At 50.2% G+C, this 19,367-nt stretch overlaps 1 protein-coding gene across 1 annotated transcript in view; it reads left to right on the top strand.

Annotated features, from left to right (window-relative positions):
• LOC140721097 (NACHT, LRR and PYD domains-containing protein 12-like) overlaps positions 1–19,367 on the top strand; it is a 69,220-nt gene that overhangs the window by 45,331 nt on the left and 4,522 nt on the right. The window contains exon 8 of the mRNA XM_073035962.1: positions 17,035–17,116. Coding sequence (XP_072892063.1) covers positions 17,035–17,116 — 82 coding nt within the window. The remainder of the gene's footprint in view (positions 1–17,034; positions 17,117–19,367) is intronic.

Below are 19,367 nucleotides of genomic sequence, written 5' to 3'. Positions count from 1 at the left end.
CGCTCTTTGGCATGCCCCATTGTCCTGTGTAATTTCTCTTCCCCATCCCCCTTCCTCCTGTGAGATTTCTCTTCTCAATCCCACATCCTCCTGTGGGAACTGTCTTCCACATCCCTCCTCCTCCTGGCCGATCTCTCAACCCCATCCCCCTTCATCCTGGTTAATCCCTCTCTCTCCTTCCCCCTTCCTCCCATGGGATCTCTCTTCCCCGTCCCCCTTCCTCCTGTGGGATCTCTCTTCGCCATCCCATTCCTCCTGTGGGATCTCTCTTCCCCATCCCCATTCCTCCTGTGGGATCTCTCTTCCCCATCCCCCTTCCTCCTGTGGTTTCCCCAATCCCCATCCCCCTTCATCTTGTGGGATCTCTCTTTCACACCCCCCTCCTCCTGCGGGAAATCTCTTCCACATCCCTCCTCCTGGCCGATCTCTCAACCCCTTCCCCCTTCATCCTGTTTAATCCCTCTCTCTTCTCTCCCCTTCCTCCCATGGGACCTCCCTTCACCATCCCCTTCTTCCTGTGGGATCTCTCTTCGCCATCCCCCTTCCTCCTGTGGGATCTCTCTTCCTCATCCCCCTTACTCCTGTGGGGTCTCTCTTCCCCATCCCCTTTCCTCCGGTGAGGTCTCTCTTCCCCATCCCCCTTCCTCCTGTGGGATCTCTATTCCCCAAACCCCTTCCTCCGGTGGGATCGCTTTTCCCCATCCCCCTTCCTCCTGTGGGGTCTCTCTTCCCCATCCCCCTTCCTCCTGTGGGATCTCTCTTCCCCTTCCCACATCCTCCTGTGGGACAAACCTTCCCCATCTCCCTCCTGTGAGATCTCGCTTCCTCATCCCGCTTACTCCTGTGGGGTCTCTCTTCCCCATCCCCTTTCCTCCGGTGGGGTCTCTCTTCCCCATCCCCCTTCCTCCTGTGGGATCTCTCTTCCCCATCCCCCTTCCTCCTGTGGGATCTCTCTTCCCCTTCCCACATCCTCCGGTGGGATCGCTTTTCCCCATCCCCCTTCCTCCTGTGGGGTCTCTCTTCCCCATCCCCCTTCCTCCTGTGGGGTCTCTCTTCCCCATCCCCCTTCCTCTTGTGGGGTCTCTCTTCCCCATCCCCCTTCATCCTGTGAGGTCTCTCTTCCCCATCCCCCTTCCTCCTGTGGGATCTCTCTTCCCCATCCCCCTTCCTCCTGTGGGATCTCTCTTCCCCATCCCCCTTCCTCCTGTGGAATCTCTCTTCCCCATCCCCCTTCCTCCGGTGGGATCGCTTTTCCCCATCCCCCTTCCACCTGTGGGGTCTCTCTTCCCCATCCCCCTTCCTCCTGTGGGATCTCTCTTCCCGATCCCCCTTCCTGCGGTGGGATCACTTTTCCCCATCCCGCTTCCTCTTGTGGGTTCTCTCTTCCCCATCCCCCTTCATCCTGTGAGGTCTCTCTTCCCCATCCCCCTTCCTCCTGTGGGATCTCTCTTCCCCATCCCCCTTCCTCCTGTGGGATCTCTCTTCCCCATCCCCCTTCCTCCGGTGGGATCACTCTTCCCCATCCCCCTTCCTCCGGTGGGATCGCTTTTCCCCATCCCCCTTCCTCCCGTGGGTTCTCTCTTCCCCATCCCCCATCCACCTGTGGGATCTTCCTTCCTCATCCCCCTTCCTCCTGTGGGATCTCTTTTCCCCATCCCCCTTCCTCCTCTGGGATCTCTTTTCCTCATCCCCCTTCCTCCTGTGGGATCTCTCTTCCCCATCCCCTTTCCTCCTGAGGGATCTCTCTTCGCCATCCTGCTTCCTCCTGTGGGTTCTCTCTTCCCCAACCCCCTCCCTCCTGAGGAATGTCTATTCCCCATTCCCCATCCACCTGAGGGAACTTCCTTCCTCATCCCCCTTCCTCCTGTGAGATCTCTTTTCCTAATCCCCCTTCCTCCTGTGGGATCTCTTTTCCCCATCCCCCTTCCTCCTCTGGGATCTCTTTTCCCCATCCCCTTTCCTCCTCTGGGAACTCTCTTCCCCATCCCCCTTCCTCCTGTGGGATTTCTCTGCCCCATCCACCTTCCTCCTGTGGGATCTCTTTTCCCCATCCCCTTACTCCTGCAGGGCCTTGTTTCGAATACCTGCCAATTCCTGTCGGATCGCTCTTTGGCATGCCCCATTGTCCTGTGTAATTTCTCTTCCCCATCCCCCTTCCTCCTGTGAGATTTCTCTTCTCAATCCCACATCCTCCTGTGGGAACTGTCTTCCACATCCCTCCTCCTCCTGGCCGATCTCTCAACCCCATCCCCCTTCATCCTGGTTAATCCCTCTCTCTCCTTCCCCCTTCCTCCCATGGGATCTCTCTTCCCCGTCCCCCTTCCTCCTGTGGGATCTCTCTTCGCCATCCCATTCCTCCTGTGGGATCTCTCTTCCCCATCCCCATTCCTCCTGTGGGATCTCTCTTCCCCATCCCCCTTCCTCCTGTGGTTTCCCCAATCCCCATCCCCCTTCATCTTGTGGGATCTCTCTTTCACACCCCCCTCCTCCTGCGGGAAATCTCTTCCACATCCCTCCTCCTTGGCCGATCTCTCAACCCCTTCCCCCTTCATCCTGTTTAATCCCTCTCTCTTCTCTCCCCTTCCTCCCATGGGACCTCCCTTCACCATCCCCTTCTTCCTGTGGGATCTCTCTTCGCCATCCCCCTTCCTCCTGTGGGATCTCTCTTCCTCATCCCCCTTACTCCTGTGGGGTCTCTCTTCCCCATCCCCTTTCCTCCGGTGAGGTCTCTCTTCCCCATCCCCCTTCCTCCTGTGGGATCTCTATTCCCCAAACCCCTTCCTCCGGTGGGATCGCTTTTCCCCATCCCCCTTCCTCCTGTGGGGTCTCTCTTCCCCATCCCCCTTTCTCCTGTGGGATCTCTCTTCCCCTTCCCACATCCTCCTGTGGGACAAACCTTCCCCATCTCCCTCCTGTGAGATCTCGCTTCCTCATCCCCCTTACTCCTGTGGGGTCTCTCTTCCCCATCCCCTTTCCTCCGGTGAGGTCTCTCTTCCCCATCCCCCTTCCTCCTGTGGGATCTCTCTTCCCCATCCCCCTTCCTCCGGTGGGATCGCTTTTCCCCATCCCCCTTCCTCCTGTGGGGTCTCTCTTCCCCATCCCCCTTCCTCCTGTGGGATCTCTCTCCCCCATCCCACTTCCTCCTGTGGGGTCTCTCTTCCCCATACCCCTTCCTCCTGTGGCATCTCTCTTCCCCATCCCCTTTCACCCTGCGAGTTCTCTCTTCCCCTTCCCACATCGTCCTGTGGGACATCCCTTCCCCATCTCCCTCCTGTGAGATCTCTCTTCCCCATCCCCCTTTCTCCTGTGGGGTCTCTCTTCCCCATCCCCTTTCCTCCGGTGGGGTCTCTCTTCCCCATCCCCCTTCCTCCTGTGGAATCTCTCTTCCCCGTCCCCCTTCCTCCGGTGGGATCGCTTTTCCCCATCCCCCTTCCTCCTGTGGGGTCTCTCTTCCCCATCCCCCTTCCTCCTGTGGGATCTCTCTTCCCGATCCCCCTTCCTCCGGTGGGATCGCTTTTCCCCATCCCCCTTCCTCCTGTGGGGTCTCTCTTCCCCATCCCCCTTTCTCCTGTGGGATCTCTCTTCCCCATCCCCCTTCCTGCGGTGGGATCACTTTTCCCCATCCCCCTTCCTCTTGTGGGGTCTCTCTTCCCCATCCCCCTTCATCCTGTGAGGTCTCTCTTCCCCATCCCCCTTCCTCCTGTGGGATCTCTCTTCCCCATCCCCTTTCCTCCTGTGGGATCTCTCTTCCCCATCCCCCTTCCTCCGGTGGGATCACTCTTCCCCATCCCCCTTCCTCCGGTGGGATCGCTTTTCCCCATCCCCCTTCCTCCCATGGGTTCTCTCTTCCCCATTCCTCTTCCTCCTGTGGGATCTCACTTCCCCATCCCCTTCCTCCTTTGTGATCTCTCTTTCCCATCCCCATTTCGCCTATGGGAACTCTCCTCCCCATAGAATCATAAAATCATAGACCACTACAGCACAGAAAACAAGCCATTCAGTCCTTCTAGTCTGTACCAAAACCTTATTCCGCTAGTCCCATTGACCTGCACCCAGTCCATAACCCTCCAGTCCTCTCCCATCCATGTATCTATCCACTTTATTCTTAAAGCTTAAGAGTGAGTCCATATTTTCCAAATCAGATGGCAGCTCGTTCCACACTCTCACCACCCTCTGAGTGAAGAAGTTCCTCCTAATGCTCCCCCTAAACCTTTCCCCTTTCACACTGAAGCCATGTCTTCTCATTTGTATCTCTCCTAATCTATGCCTATTCGCATTTACCCTGTCTATACCCTCATAATTTTGTAAACCTCTATCAAATCTCCCCTCATTCTTCTACGCTCCAAGGAATAAAGTCCTAACCTGTTCAATCTTTCCTTATAACTCAACTCCTGAACACCCAGCAACATCCTAGTAAGTCTTCTCTGCACTTTTTCAAACTTACTGATATCCTTCCTACAGTTCGGTGATCAGAGCTGCACACAATACTCCAAATTTGGCCTCACCAATGCCTTATACAACCTCACCATAATATTCCAACTCCTATACTCAGTACTTTGATTTATGAATGCCAGGATGCCAAAAGCCTTTTTTACAACCCTGTCCACCTGTGACGCCACTTTCAGGGACTTACATATCTAAAACCCAGATCCCACTGTTCCTCCACACTGTTCAGTGCCCTACCGTTATTGTGTATGTCGTACCTTGATTTGTCCTTCCAAAATGGAACACCTCACACTTGTCTGCATTAAATTCCATCTGCCATTTTCTGGCCCATTTTTCCAGTTGGTCCAGATCCCTCTGCAAGCTTTGAAAGCCTTCCTCGCTGTCCACAACGCATCCATCTTAGTGTCATCCACAAACCTGCTGATCCAATTTATCAAATTATCATCTAAATCATTGATATAGACAACAAACAACAATGGTCCCAGCACAGATCCCTGAGGCATACCACTAGTCACAGGTCTCCAGTCTGAGAAGCAATCATCCACTACCACTCTCTGTCTTCTCCCACCCAGCCAATTCGAATCCAGTTTACAACCTCTTCATGGATACCTAGTGTCTGGACCTTTAGAACTAACCTTTTATGTGGGACCTTGTCAAAGGCCTTACAAAAGTCAATGTAGACAACATCCACAGACTTTCCTTCATATGCATTCTTGGTAACCGCCTCGAAAAACACTACAAGATTCATTAAACACGTTCTACCACACACAAAGCCATACTGACTATCTTTAATCAGCCCTTGGTTGTCCAAATCCTTGTATATCCGATCTCTCAGAACACCTTCTGATAATTTACCTACTACTGATGTCAGGCTCACTGGCCTGTAATTACCTGGTGTACTTTTGGAGCCTTTTTCAAACAACGGAACAACATGAGCTACCCTCCAATCCTCCGGCACTGCACCCGTGGCTGAGGACATTTTAAATATTTCTGCCAGGGCCCCTGCAATTTCTACATTAGTCTCTCTCAAGGTCCGAGAAAAAATCATGTCAGGCCCGGGGGATTTATCTACCTGTATTCACTGTAAGGCAACACCTCCTCTTTAATCTCTATATGTTCCATGACACTACTGTTTGTTTGCCTTAATTCCATATCCGCTATGCCAGTTTTCTGTGTTAACACTGATGCAAAAAACTGTTTAAGATCTCCCCCATCTCGTGAGGCTCCACACATAGACGACCACTCTGATCTTCCTGGGGACCAATTTTGTCCTTTACTATCCTTTTACTCTCAATATACTTGTAGAAACCCTTCGGGTTTACCTTCACATTATCTGCCAAAGCAACCTTATGTCTTTTTGCCTTCCTGATTTCCTTCTTTAGTATTCCCTTACATTTTCTACACCCTTCAAGTACCTCATTTGTCCCTTGTTGCCTATACCTGCTGAACACCTACTTAACCAGATCACCAATATCCCTTGTAAACCAAGGTTCCCTATGCCTGTTCACTTTGCCTTTAATCCTGGCAGGAACATGCAAACTCTGCACTCTCAAAATTTCACCCTTGAAGGCGTTCCACTTACAGAACACATCCTTGCCAGAAAACAACTTATCCCAATCCACTCTTCCCAGATCCTCTCTCATTTCCACAAAATTGGAAATCCCTTCTCCAATTCAGAACCTTAACTGTTGGACCAGTCCTATCCTTATCCATAATTATCTTGAAACTAATGACTTTATGGTCACTGGACCCAAAATGTTTGCTTACATATACTTCTGTCACCTGACCTGTCTGGTTCCCTAATAGGGGATCAGGTACTGCACCCTCTCTCGTTGGTACCTCAATATATTGATTTAGAAAACTTTCCTGAACACATTTGACAAACTCCACGCCATCTAACCCTTTCTCAGAGTGGGCGTCCCAGTCAATATGTGGAAAGTTAAAATCCCCTACGATTACAACTTTCTGTTTCTTACATTGGTCTGCTAACTCTCTACAGATTTGCTCCTCCGATTCTCTGTGACTATTGGGTGGTCTATAATACAACCCTATTCGTGTGGTCACACCTTTCCCGTTCCTCAGCTCCACCCATACGGCCTCTGTAGACGAGTCCTCCGGGCTGTCCCATCTACACACAGCTGTGATATTCTCCCTGACTGGTAATGCCACTTCTCCCCCTTTCATCCCTCCGCCCTATCACCTCTGAAACAACGGAAACCCAGAACATGAAGCTGCCAGTCCTGCCCCTCCTGCAAACCAAGTCTTACTAATAGCAATAATGTCGATATCATCATGTGCCAATCCACGCCCTAAACTCATCTGCCTTACCTACAATACTCCTTGCATCAAAATAGATGTACCTGAGAACATTTCTATCACGTACAAACCATTGATATCTGTCTATACAAGCAGTCCTCGCATGACCCTTATCCTCCTCCACCTCACTATCTGCTCTAACACTCTGCCCCCTCCCCCTGCAAACTAGTTTAAAACCCCCGGAGCAGAACTTGCTAACCTACCGGCTAGGATGTTAGTCCCCTCCAGTTCAGGTGCAAACTGCCCAATTCGAACTGGTCCCACCTCCCCTGGAAGAAAGCCCAATTGTCCAGAAACATGAACCCCACCCTCATGCACCATCCCCTCAGCCACGTATTTAGCTGCATTAATTTCCTATTTCTAGCCTCACTAGCACGTGGCACGGGTAGCAATCCACCTGTGGGATCTCACGTTTCCATCCCCCTTTCATCCTCTGGGCTCTCTGTTCCCACTCCACCTTCCTGCTGTTGGATCTCTCCTCAGCATCCCCCTTCCTCGTGTGGAATCTCTCTCCCCCATCCCCCTTCCTTCTGTTGGATCTCTATTCCCCATCCCCCTTCCTCCTGTTGGATCTCTCTTCCCCATCCCCCTTCCTTCTGTTGGATCTCTATTACCCATCCCCCTTCCTCCTGTTGGATCTCTCTTCCCCATCCCGCTTCCTTCTGTGGGATCTCTCATCCCCATCCCCCTTCCTGCCGTGGGATCCCTCTTCCCCATTCCCCTTCCTTCTGTGGGATCTCCCTTCCCCATTACGTCCTGCTGTGGGATCTCTCATCCCCATCCCCCTTCCTGCTGTGGGTTGTCTCTTCTCCATACACCTTCCTCCTCTGGGATCTCTCTCCCCCACCGACTTCTTCCTGTCAGATCTCTCTTTGGCATGCCCCATTGTCCTGTGGAATTTCACTTCCCCAACCCCCTTCCTCCTGTGAGATTTCTCTTCCCAATCCCACATCCTCCTGTGGGAACTCTCTTCCACATCCCTCCTCCTCCTAGCCAATCTCTCAACCCCTTCCCGCTTCATCCTGTTTAATCTCTCTCTATATCCCCTTCCTCCTGTGGGATCTCTCTTCCCCATCCCCCTTCCTCCTGTGGGATCTCTCTACCCCATCCCCCTTCCTCCTGTGGGATCTCTCTTCCCCATCCCACATCCTCCTGTGGGATCTCTCTTCCCCATCCCCCTTCCTCCTGTGGGATCTCTCTTCCCCATGCCTCATCCTGCTTGTGGGATCTCTCTTCCACACTCCCATGCCGCCTGTGGGATCTCCCTTCCCCATCCCTCTTCCTGCTGTGAGATCTCTCTACCCATCTCCCTTTCTCCTGTGGGCTCTCCCTTCCCCATCCCTCTTCCTGCTGTGAGATCTCTCTACCCATCTCCCTTTCTCCTGTGGGCTCTCTGTTCCCTATACAACTTCCTCCTGTGGGATCTCTCATCACCAACTCCCTTCCTCCTGATGAATCTCTCTTCCCCATCCCCATTCCTACAGTGGAATCTCTCTTCTCCACCCCTCATGCTCCTGTGGGATCTCTCTTCCGCATCCCCTTTCACCCTCTGGGGCCTCTGTTCCCATCCCACTTCCATCTGTTGGATCTGTCTTCCCCAACTCGTTTCTTCCTATGGGATTTAAACTCCCCACCCCTTTCTTCCTGTGGGATCTCTCTTCAATATCCCATTTCATACAGTGGGATCTCTCTTCCCAATCCCCTACATCGGATGGGATCTCTCTTCCCCATCCCCCTTCGTTCTGTGGGATCTCTCTTCCCAATCCCCTACATCGGATGGGATCTCTCTTCCCCGTCCCCCTTTCTCCCGTGGCATTTATTTTCCCCATCACTCTTCCTCCTATGGGATCTCTCCTACTCATCCCCCAACCTCCTGTATGATCTCGCTTCCCCACCCACTTCCTCCTGTCTCATCTCTCGTCCCCATGCCTGATCATCCTATGGGATCTGTATTCCCCATTCCCATTCCTTCTGTGGGATCTATTGTCACCACCCCCCTTCCTTCCGAGGGATTGCTCTTCCCCATCCCATTTCCTCCTGTGGGTCATCATAAAGCCCCCTCTTCCTGTGGGATCTGTCTTGTCCCTCCACATGTATCTCTCTTCCCCATCCCACATCCTCCTGTCAGATCTCTCTTCCCCATTCTCCTTCCAACTGTGGGATATCTCCTCCCCACCATCTTTCTCCCCAATCCCCTTACTTCTGTGGGATCTCTATTCCCCATCCCCTTCCACCTGTGCACTCTCTGCTCCCCATCAACATCCTGCTGTGGGATCTCTCTTCCCCATCCCCCATCCACCTGTGGGATCTTCCTTCCTCATCCCCCTTCCTCCTGTGGGATCTCTTTTCCCCATCCCCCTTCCTCCTGTGGGATCTCTCTTCCCCATCCCCTTTCCTCCTGAGGGATCTCTCTTCCCCATCCCGCTTCCTCCTGTGGGACCTCTCTTCCCCAACCCCCTCCCTCCTGAGGAATGTCTCTTCCCCATCCCCCATCCACCTGTGGGATCTTCCTTCCTCATCCCCCTTCCTCCTCTGAGATCTCTTTTAGCCATCCCCTTTCCTCCTCTGGGAACTCTCTTCCCCATCCCCTTACTCCTGTAGGGCCTTGTTTCGAATACCTGCCACTTCCTGCCGGATCGCTCTTTGGCATGCCCCATTGTCCTGTGTAATTTCTCTTCCCCATCCCCCTTCCTCCTGTGAGATTTCTCTTCCCAATCCCACATCCTCCTGTGGGAACTGTCTTCCACATCCCTCCTCCTCCTGGCCGATCTCTCAACCCCATCCCCCTTCATCCTGGTTAATCCCTCTTTCTCCTTCCCCCTTCCACCCATGGGATCTCTCTTCCCCGTCCCCCTTCCTCCTGTGGGATATCTCTTCGCCATCCCCTTCCTCCTGTGGGATCTCTCTTCCCCATCCCCCTTCCTCCTGTGGGATCTCTCTTCCCCATCCCCCTTCCTCCTGTGGTTTCCCTAATCCCCATCCCCCTTCATCCTGTGGGATCTCTCTTTCACACCCCCCTCCTCCTGCGGGACATCTCTTCCACATCCCTCCTCCTGGCCGATCTCTCAACCCCTTCCCCCTTCATCCTGTTTAATCCCTCTCTCTTCTCTCCCCTTCCTCCCATGGGACCTCACTTCACCATCCCCTTCTTCCTGTGGGATCTCTCTTCGCCATCCCCCTTCCTCCTGTGGGATCTCTCTTCCCCTTCCCACATCCTCCTGTGGGACATCCCTTCCCCATCTCCCTCCTGTGAGATCTCTCTTCCCCATCCCCATTCCTCCGGTGGGATCGCTTTTCCCCATTCCCGTTCCTCCTGTGGGGTCTCTCTTCCCCATCCCCCTTCCTCCTGTGGGATCTCTCTTCCCCATCCCCTTTCACCCTGCGAGTTCTCTCTTCCCCTTCCCACATCCTCCTGTGGGACATCCCTTCCCCATCTCCCTCCTGTGAGATCTCTCTTCCCCATCCCCCTTCCTCCTGTGGGATCTCTCTTCCCCATCCCCCTTCCTCCGGTGGGATCGCTTTTCCCCATCCCCTTTCACCCTGCGAGTTCTCTCTTCCCCTTCCCACATCCTCCTGTGGGACATCCCTTCCCCATCTCCCTCCTGTGAGATCTCTCTTCCCCATCCCCCTTACTCCTGTGGGGTCTCTCTTCCCCACCCCCTTTCCTCCGGTGGGGTCTCTTTTCCCCATCCCCCTTCCTCCTGTGGGGTCTCTCTTCCCCATCCCCCTTCCTCCTGTGGGATCTCTCTTCCCCATTCCCCTTCCTCCTGTGGGATCTCTCTTCCCCATCCCCCTTCCTCCTGTGGGATCTCTCTTCCCCTTCCCACATCCTCCTGTGGGACATCCCTTCCCCATCTCCCTCCTGTGAGATCTCTCTTCCCCATCCCCCTTACTCCTGTGGGGTCTCTCTTCCCCATCCCCTTTCCTCCGGTGGGGTCTCTCTTCCCCATCCCCCTTCCTCCTGTGGTATCTCTCTTCCCCATCCCCCTTCCTCCGGTGGGATCGCTTTTCCCCATCCCCCTTCCTCCCGTGGGTTCTCTCTTCCCCATCCCCCTTCCTCCGGTGGGATCGCTTTTCCCCATCCCCCTTCCTCCTGTGGGGTCTCTCTTCCCCATCCCCCTTCCTCCTGTGGGATCTCTCTTCCCCATCCCCCTTCCTGCGTTGGGATCACTTTTCCCCATCCCCCTTCCTCTTGTGGGGTCTCTCTTCCCCATCCCCCTTCATCGTGTGAGGTCTCTCTTCCCCATCCCCCTTCCTCCCGTGGGTTCTCTCTTCCCCATCCCTCTTCCTCCTGTGGGATCTCACTTCCCCATCCCCTTCCTCCTTTGTGATCTCTCTTTCCCATCCCCATTTCGCCTGTGGGATCTCTCCTCCCCATAGAATCATAAAATCATAGACCACTACAGCACAGAAAACAAGCCATTCAGTCCTTCTAGTCTGTACCAAAACCTTATTCCGCTAGTCCCATTGACCTGCACCCAGTCCATAACCCTCCAGTCCTCTCCCATCCATGTATCTATCCAATTTATTCTTAAAGCTTAAGAGTGAGTCCATATTTTCTACATCAGATGACAGCTCGTTCCACACTCTCACCACCCTCTGAGTGAAGAAGTTCCTCCTAATGCTCCCCCTAAACCTTTCCCCTTTCACACTGAAGCCATGTCTTCTCATTTGTATCTCTCCTAATCTATGCCTATTCGCATTTACCCTGTCTATACCCTCATAATTTTGTAAACCTCTATCAAATCTCCCCTCATTCTTCTACGCTCCAAGGAATAAAGTCCTAACCTGTTCAATCTTTCCTTGTAACTCAACTCCTGCACACCCAGCAACATCCTAGTAAATCTTCTCTGCACTTTTTCAAACTTACTGATATCCTTCCTACAGTTCGGTGATCAGAGCTGCACACAATACTCCAAATTTGGCCTCACCAATGCCTTATACAACCTCACCATAATATTCCAACTCCTATACTCAGTACTTTGATTTATGAATGCCAGGATGCCAAAAGCCTTTTTTACAACCCTGTCCACCTGTGACGCCACTTTCAGGGGCTTATGTATCTGAACCCCCAGATCCCTCTGTTCCTCCGCACTCTTCAGTGCCCTACCGTTATTGTGTATGTCCTACCTTGATTTGTCCTTCCAAAATGGAACACCTCACACTTGTCTGCATTAAATTCCATCTGCCATTTTCTGGCCCATTTTTCCAGTTGGTCCAGATCCCTCTGCAAGCTTTGAAAGCCTTCCTCGCTGTCCACAACGCCTCTATCTTAGTGTCATCCACAAACCTGCTGATCCAATTTATCAAATTATCATCTACATCATTGATATAGACAACAAACAACAATGGTCCCAGCACAGATCCCTGAGGCATAGCACTAGTCACAGGTCTCCAGTCTGAGAAGCAATCATCCACTACCACTCTCTGTCTTCTCCCTCACAGCCAATTCGAATCCAGTTTACAACCTCTCCATGGATACCTAGTGTCTGAACTTTCTGAACTAACCTCTTACGTGGGACCTTGTCAAAGGCCTTACTAAAGTTCATGCAGACAACATCCACAGCCTTTCCTTCATATGCATTTTTGGTAACCTCCTCGAAAAACACTACAAGATTCATTAAACATGATCTACCACACACAAAGCCATGTTGACTATCTTTAATCAGCCCTTGGTTGTCCAAATCCTTGTATATCCGATCTCTCCGAACACCTTCTGATAATTTACCTACTACTGATGTCAGGCACACTGGCCTGTAATTACCTGGTGTACTTTTGGAGCCTTTTTCAAACAACGGAACAACATGAACTACCCTCCAATCCTCCGGCACTGCACCCGTGGCTGAGGACATTTTAAATATTTCTGCCAGGGCCCCTGCAATTTCTACACTAGTCTCTCTCAAGGTCCGAGGAGATATCATGTCAGGCCCGGGGGATTTATCGACCTTTACTCACTGTAAGGCAGCAAGCAGCTCGTCCTCTTTAAACTCTATATGTTCCATGACACCACTGTTTGTTTGCCTTAATTCCATATCCGCTATGCCAGTTTCCTGTGTAAACACTGATGCAAAAAACCTGTTTAAGATCTCCCCCATCTCGTGAGGCTCCACACATAGACGACCACTCTGATCTTCTAGGGGAACAATTTTGTCCTTTACTATCCTTTTACTCTCAATATACTTGTAGGAACCCTTTGGGTTTACCTTCACATTATCTGCCAAAGCAACCTCATGTCTTCTTTTTGCCTTTCTGATTTCCTTCTTTAGTATTCGCTTACATTTTCTATACTCTTCAAGTACCTCAATTGTTCCTTGTTGCCTATTCCTGCTAAACACCTACTTAACCAGATCGCCAATATCCCTTGAAAACCAAGGTTCCCTATGCCTGTTAACTTTGACTTTAATCCTGGCAGGAACATGCAAACTCTGCACTCTCAAAATTTCACCCTTGAAGGCCTTCCACTTACTGAACACATCCTTGCCAGAAAACAACTTATCCCAATCCACACTTCGCATATCCTCCCTCTTTTCCACAAAATTGGTCCTTCTCCAATTCAGAACCTTAACTGGTGGACCAGTCCTATCCTTATCCATAATTATCTTGAAACTAATGACATTATGGTCACTGGACCCAAAATGTTTGCTTACACATACTTCTGTCACCTGACCTGTCTGGTTCCCTAATAGGAGATCAGGTACTGCACCCTCTCTCGTTGGTACCTCAATATATTGATTTAGAAAACTTTCCTGAACACATTTGACAAACTCCACGCCATCTAACCCTTTCTCAGAGTGGGAGTCCCCGTCAATATGTGGAAATTTAAAATCCTCTACGATTACAACTTTCTGTTTCTTACATCGGTCTGCTAACTCTCTACAGGTTTACTCCTCCAATTCTCTCTGACTATTGGGTGGTCTATAATACAACCCTATTCGTGTGCTCACATTTTCCCCGTTCCTCACTCTCCACCCATATGGCCTCTGTAGACGAGCCCTCCGGGCTGTCCCGTCTACGCACAGCTGTGATATTCTCCCTGACTAGTAATGCCACTCCTTCTCCTTTCATCCCTACCCCCATCACGTCTGAAACAACAGAACCCCGGAACATGAAGCTGGCACTTTTAAGGAATATAAAAGTGTATAAATCTCTGGATCCTGACAGGATATTCCCTAGGACCATGAGGGAGGTTAGTGTAGAAATAGCAGGGGCTCTGACAGAAATATTTCAAATGTTATTAGAAACGGAGATGGTGCCAAAGGATTGGCGTATTGCTCATGTGGTTCCATTGTTTAAAAAGGGTTCCCAGAGTAAACCTAGCAATTATAGGCCTGCCAGTTTGACGTCAGTGGTGGGTAAATTAATGGAAGGTATTCTTAGAGATGGTATATATAATTATCTGGATAGACAGGGTCTGATTAGGAACAGTCATCATGGATTTGTGCATGGAAGGTCATGTTTGACATACCTTATTGAATTTTTTGCAGAGGTTACAAGTAAAGTTGACGAGGGTAAAGCAGTGGATGTTGTCTATATGGACTTCATTAAGGCCCTTGACAAGGTTCCGCACAGAAGGTTAATTAGGAAGATTTGATCGTTAGGTATTAATACTGAAGCAGTAAAATGGATTCAACAGTGTCTGGATGAGAGATGCCAGAGAGTAGTGGTGGATAACTGTCAGGTTGGAGGCCGGTGACTAGTGGTGGGCCTCAGGGATCTGTACTGGGTCTAATGTTGTTTGTCATATACATTAATGATCTGGATGATGGGGTGGTAAATTGGATTGGTAAGTATGCAGATGATACTAAGGTAGGTGGCGTTGTGGATAATGAAGTAGGTTTTAAAAGTTTGCAGAGAGATTTAGAACAGTTAGAGGAGTGGGCTGAACAATGGCAGATGGAGTTTAATGCTGATAAGTGTGAGGTACTGCATTTTAGTAGGAATAATCCAAATAGGACATACATGGTAAATTGTAGGGCATTGAAGAATGCAGTAGAACAGGGTGATCTAGGAATAATGGTGCATAGTTCCCTGAAGGTGGAATCTCATGTGGATAGGGTGGTGAAGAAAGCTTTTGGTATGTTGGCCTTTATAAATCAGAGCATTGAGTATAGGAGTTGGGATGTAATGCTAAAATTGTACAAGGCATTGGTAAGGCCAAATTTGGAGTATTGTGTACAGTTCTGGTCACCGAATTATAGGAAAGATGTCAATAAAATAGAGAGAGTACAGAGATTTACTAGAATGTTACCTGGGTTTCAGCACCTAAGTTACACAGAAAGATTGAACAAGTTAGGTCTTTATTCTTTGGAGCATAGAAGGTTGAGGGGGGACGATAGAGGTATTTAAACTTATGAGGGGGATAGATAGAGTTGACGTGGATAGGCTTTTTCCATTGAGAATAGTGGAGATTCAAACAAAAGGACATCAGTTGAGAGTTAGGGGGCAAACGTTTAAGGGTAATATGACGGGTAATTTCTTTACTCAGAGAGTGGTCGCTGTGTGGAACGAGCTTCCAGTAGAAGTGGTAGAGGCAGGTTCGGTATTGTCATTTAAAGTAAAATTGGATAGGTATATGGACAGGAAAGGAATGGAGGGTTATGGGCTGAGTACGGGTCAGTGGGACTAGGTGAGTGTAAGCATTCGGCACAGACTAGAAGGGCCGAAATGGCCTGTTTCCGTGCTGTAATTGTTATATGTTTATATAGTTATTAGTCCTGCCCCTCCTGCAACCAAGTCTTACTAATAGCAATGATGTCGATATCATCATGTGCCAATCCACAACCTAAACTCATCTGCCTTACCTACAATACTCCTCGTATGGAAATAGATGTACCTGAGAACATTTCTATCACGTACAAACATTTGATATCTGTCTATACAAGCAGTCCTCACATGACCCGTATCCTCCTCCACATCACTATCAGCTCTACCACACTGCACCCTCCGCTTACAATCTGGTTTAAAACCCCCTGAGCAGAACTTGCCTAACCTACCGGCAAGGATGTTAGTCCCCTCAAGTTCAGGTGCAAACTGTCCAATTCGAACTGGTCGCACCTCTCCTGGAAGAAAGCCCAATTGTCCAGAAACATGAACCCCACCCTCATGCACCATCCCCTCAGCCACGTATTCAGCTGCATTATCTTCCTATTTCTAGCCTCACTAGCACGGGGCATGGGTAGCAATCTACCTGTGAGATCTCCCTTCCCCTTCAACCTTCCTCCTGTGCAATGTCCCTTCCCCGTCCCCCTTCCTCCTGTGGGATCTCTCTTCCCCATCCCCCTTCCTCCTGTGGGATCTCACTTCCCCATCCCCCTTCCTCCTGTGGGATCTCTCTTCCCCATCCCCCTTCCTCCTGTGGGATCTCACTTCCCCATCCCCCCTCCTCCTGTGGGATCTGTCTTCCCCGTCCCCCTTCCACCTGTGGGATCTCCCTTCCCCATCCCCCTTCCTCTTGTGGGATCTCTATTCCCCATCCACCTTTCTTCTGTGGGGCTTCTGTTGTCATACCCCACCCTTCTTGTGGGTCTCCCTTCCACATCTTCCTTCCTCTTCAGGGAACTATCACTTCCCCTTCCCCCTTCCACCTGTGGGATCTCTCTACCACATCCCCCCTCCTGTGGGATCTCTCTTCCCCATCCCCCTTCCTCCTGTGGGATCTCTCTTCCCCATCCCCCTTCCTACTTTCAGATCTCTCGTCCATCCGAACTCCTGTGGGATCTCTCTTTCCCCTCCCCCTTCCTCCTGTGGGATCTCTCTTCCCCATCTCCCTTCCTCCTGTGGGATCTCTCTCCCCCATCCCCCTTCATCCTATGGGATCCCTCTCCCCCATTCCCCTTCCTCCTGCGGGATCTCTCTCCCCCATCCCCCTTCCTCCTGTGGGATCTCTATTCACCATCTCCCTTTCTCGTGTGGGGCCTCTGTTCCCATCCCCCACTCTTCTTGTGGGATCTCTCTTCCCCATCCCTTTAGCTCGGGTGGGTCTATTTCACTGTGTCCCATTGACATTTCTGCTTTTCTGTCAGGAACATTTTGTTTAGCCATCGGGGAATGGGACAGAATATGTGGAGTTTACAGAGTCACACCGACAGACGAAATTACCGACATTCGGTGAATACACTGGAGCTGGTCAGTGAGGGACACTGATAGTGATGGGAACTCCGATCAGTGATTTACTGAAGGGTTTAATGTTTCCTGAAATATCCAAGTGAGAGAAATTCCCCCAGACCCACGGTTTGAATCACTTTGTTCATCAATCTGTCTCTTTGTGTTTAGACTTGGGGGGAATGACCTGGGAGATTCAGGAGTGAAACTGGTGTCTGCGGCTCTGAGGAACCCGGAGTGTAAAATACAGAAACTGGGGTAAGTACCAGACTGTGGGAGATTGTGTTTACAGTCACTGGGTGTCTGACACTGAACATTAATGTGATCAGTAGAAACAAAGAAACATAGAAAATCTACAGCACAATCCAGGCCCTTCGGCCCACAACGCTGTGCTGAACATGTTTCTACTTTAGAATTACCTCGGTTTTACCCATAGCCCTCCATGTTTCTAAGCTCCATGTAGCCTTCCTGGAGGTTAAAGATCCGATCATTTCCGCCTCCACCACCGCCGCCAGCAGCCCATTCCACGCACTCACCACTCTCTGTGTAAAAAAACTTACCCCTGACCTCTCCTCTGTACCTACTTCCAAGCACCTTAAAACTATGCCCTCTCATGTTAGCCAGTTCAGCCCTGGGGAAAAGCCTCTGACTATCTACATGATCAATGCCTCTCATTATCATGTACATCTCTACCAAATCACCTCTCATTCTCCGTCACTCCAAGAGAAAAGGCCAAGTTCACTCAACCTATTCTCATAAGGCATGCACCACAATCCAGGCAACATCCTTGTAAATCTCCTCTGCACCCTTTCTATGGTTTCCACGTCCTTCCTATAGTGAGGCGACCAGAATTGAGCACAGTATTCCAAGTAGGGTCTGACCAGGGTCCTGTATAGCTGCAACATATAACTATATAACAATTACAGCACGGAAACAGGCCATCTTGGCCCTTCTAGTCCGTGCCGAACGCTTACTCTCACCTAGTCCCACTGACCGGCACTCAGCCCATAACCCTCCATTCCTTTCCTGTCCATATACCTATCCAATTTTACTTTAAATGACAATACCCAACCTGCCTCTACCACTTCTACTGGAAGCTCGCTCCACACAGCTACCACTCTCTGAGTAAAGAAATTCCCCCTCGTGTTACCCTTAAACTTTTGCCCCCTAACTCTCAAATCATGTCCTTTTGTTTGAATCTCCCCTACTCTCAATGGAAAAAGTCTATCCACGTCAACTCGATCTATCCCCCCTCATAATCTCTCAACTGTTAAACATTACCTCTCGATTCTTAAACTCAATCCCACGACTGATGAAGGCCAATACACTGTACGCCCTTTTAACTACAGAGTCAACCTGCATAGCATCTTTGAGTGTCCTATGTACTCGGACCCCAAGATCCCTCTGATCCTCCACACTGCTAAGAGTCTTACCATTAATACTATATTCTGCCATCATATTTGACCTACCAAAGTAAACTACTTCACACTTATTTGGGTTGAACTCCATCTGCCACTTCTCAGCCCAGTTTTGCATCCTATCAATGTCCCATTGTAAACTCTGACAGCCCTCCACACTATTCACAACACCCCCAAGCTTTGTGTCATCATCATATTTACTAACCCATCCCTCCACTTCCTCATCCAGGTCATTTATAAAAGTCACAAAGACTTGGGGTCCCAGAACAGATCTCTGAGGCACTCCACTGGTCACCGGCCTCCATGCAGAATATGACCCGTCTACAACCACTCTTTGTCTTCTGTGGGCAAGCCAGTTCTGGATCCACAAAGCAATGTCCCCTTGGATCCCATGCCTCCTTACTTTCTCAATAAGTCTTGCATGGTGTACCTTATCAAATGCCTTGCTGAAATCAATATACACTGCATCTTCTTCCTTCCTTCATCAATGTGTTTAGTCACATCCTCAACAAAATCATTCAGACTCGTAAGGCACAACCTGCCTTGGACAAAGCCATGCTGACTATTCCTAATCATATTTTGCCTCTCCAGATGTTCATAAATCCTACCTCTCAGGATCTTCTCCATCAACTTACCAACCACTGAAGTAAGACTCACTGGTCTATAATTTCCTGGGCTAACCCTACTCCCTTTCTTGAATAAGTGAACGAGATTCGCAACCCTCCAATCCTCCGGAAACTCTCATGTCCTCATTGATGATGCAAAGATCATCGCCAGAGGCTCAGCAATCTCTTCCCTCGCTTCCAACAGTCGCCTGGTGTACACCTTTTCCGGTCGCGGTGACTTATCCAACTTGATGCTTTCCAAAAGCTCCACCACATATTTCTTAATATCTACATTCTCAAGCTTTTCAGTCCACTGCAAGTCATCCCTACAATTGCCAAGATCCTTTTCCGTCATGAATACTGAAGCAAATGGTTCATTAAATATCTCCGCTATTTCCTCCGGTTCAATACGCTCTTTTCCATTGTCACACTTGATTCGTCCTATCCTCTTACATCTTATCCTCTTGCTCTTCACATACTT

Source organism: Hemitrygon akajei, unplaced genomic scaffold (genome assembly GCF_048418815.1).
Source record: "Hemitrygon akajei unplaced genomic scaffold, sHemAka1.3 Scf000050, whole genome shotgun sequence".
NCBI lineage: Eukaryota > Metazoa > Chordata > Chondrichthyes > Myliobatiformes > Dasyatidae > Hemitrygon > Hemitrygon akajei.
The sequence above is the reverse complement of the archived record's forward strand: the minus strand, read 5'-3'. Positions and strand labels throughout refer to the sequence as shown.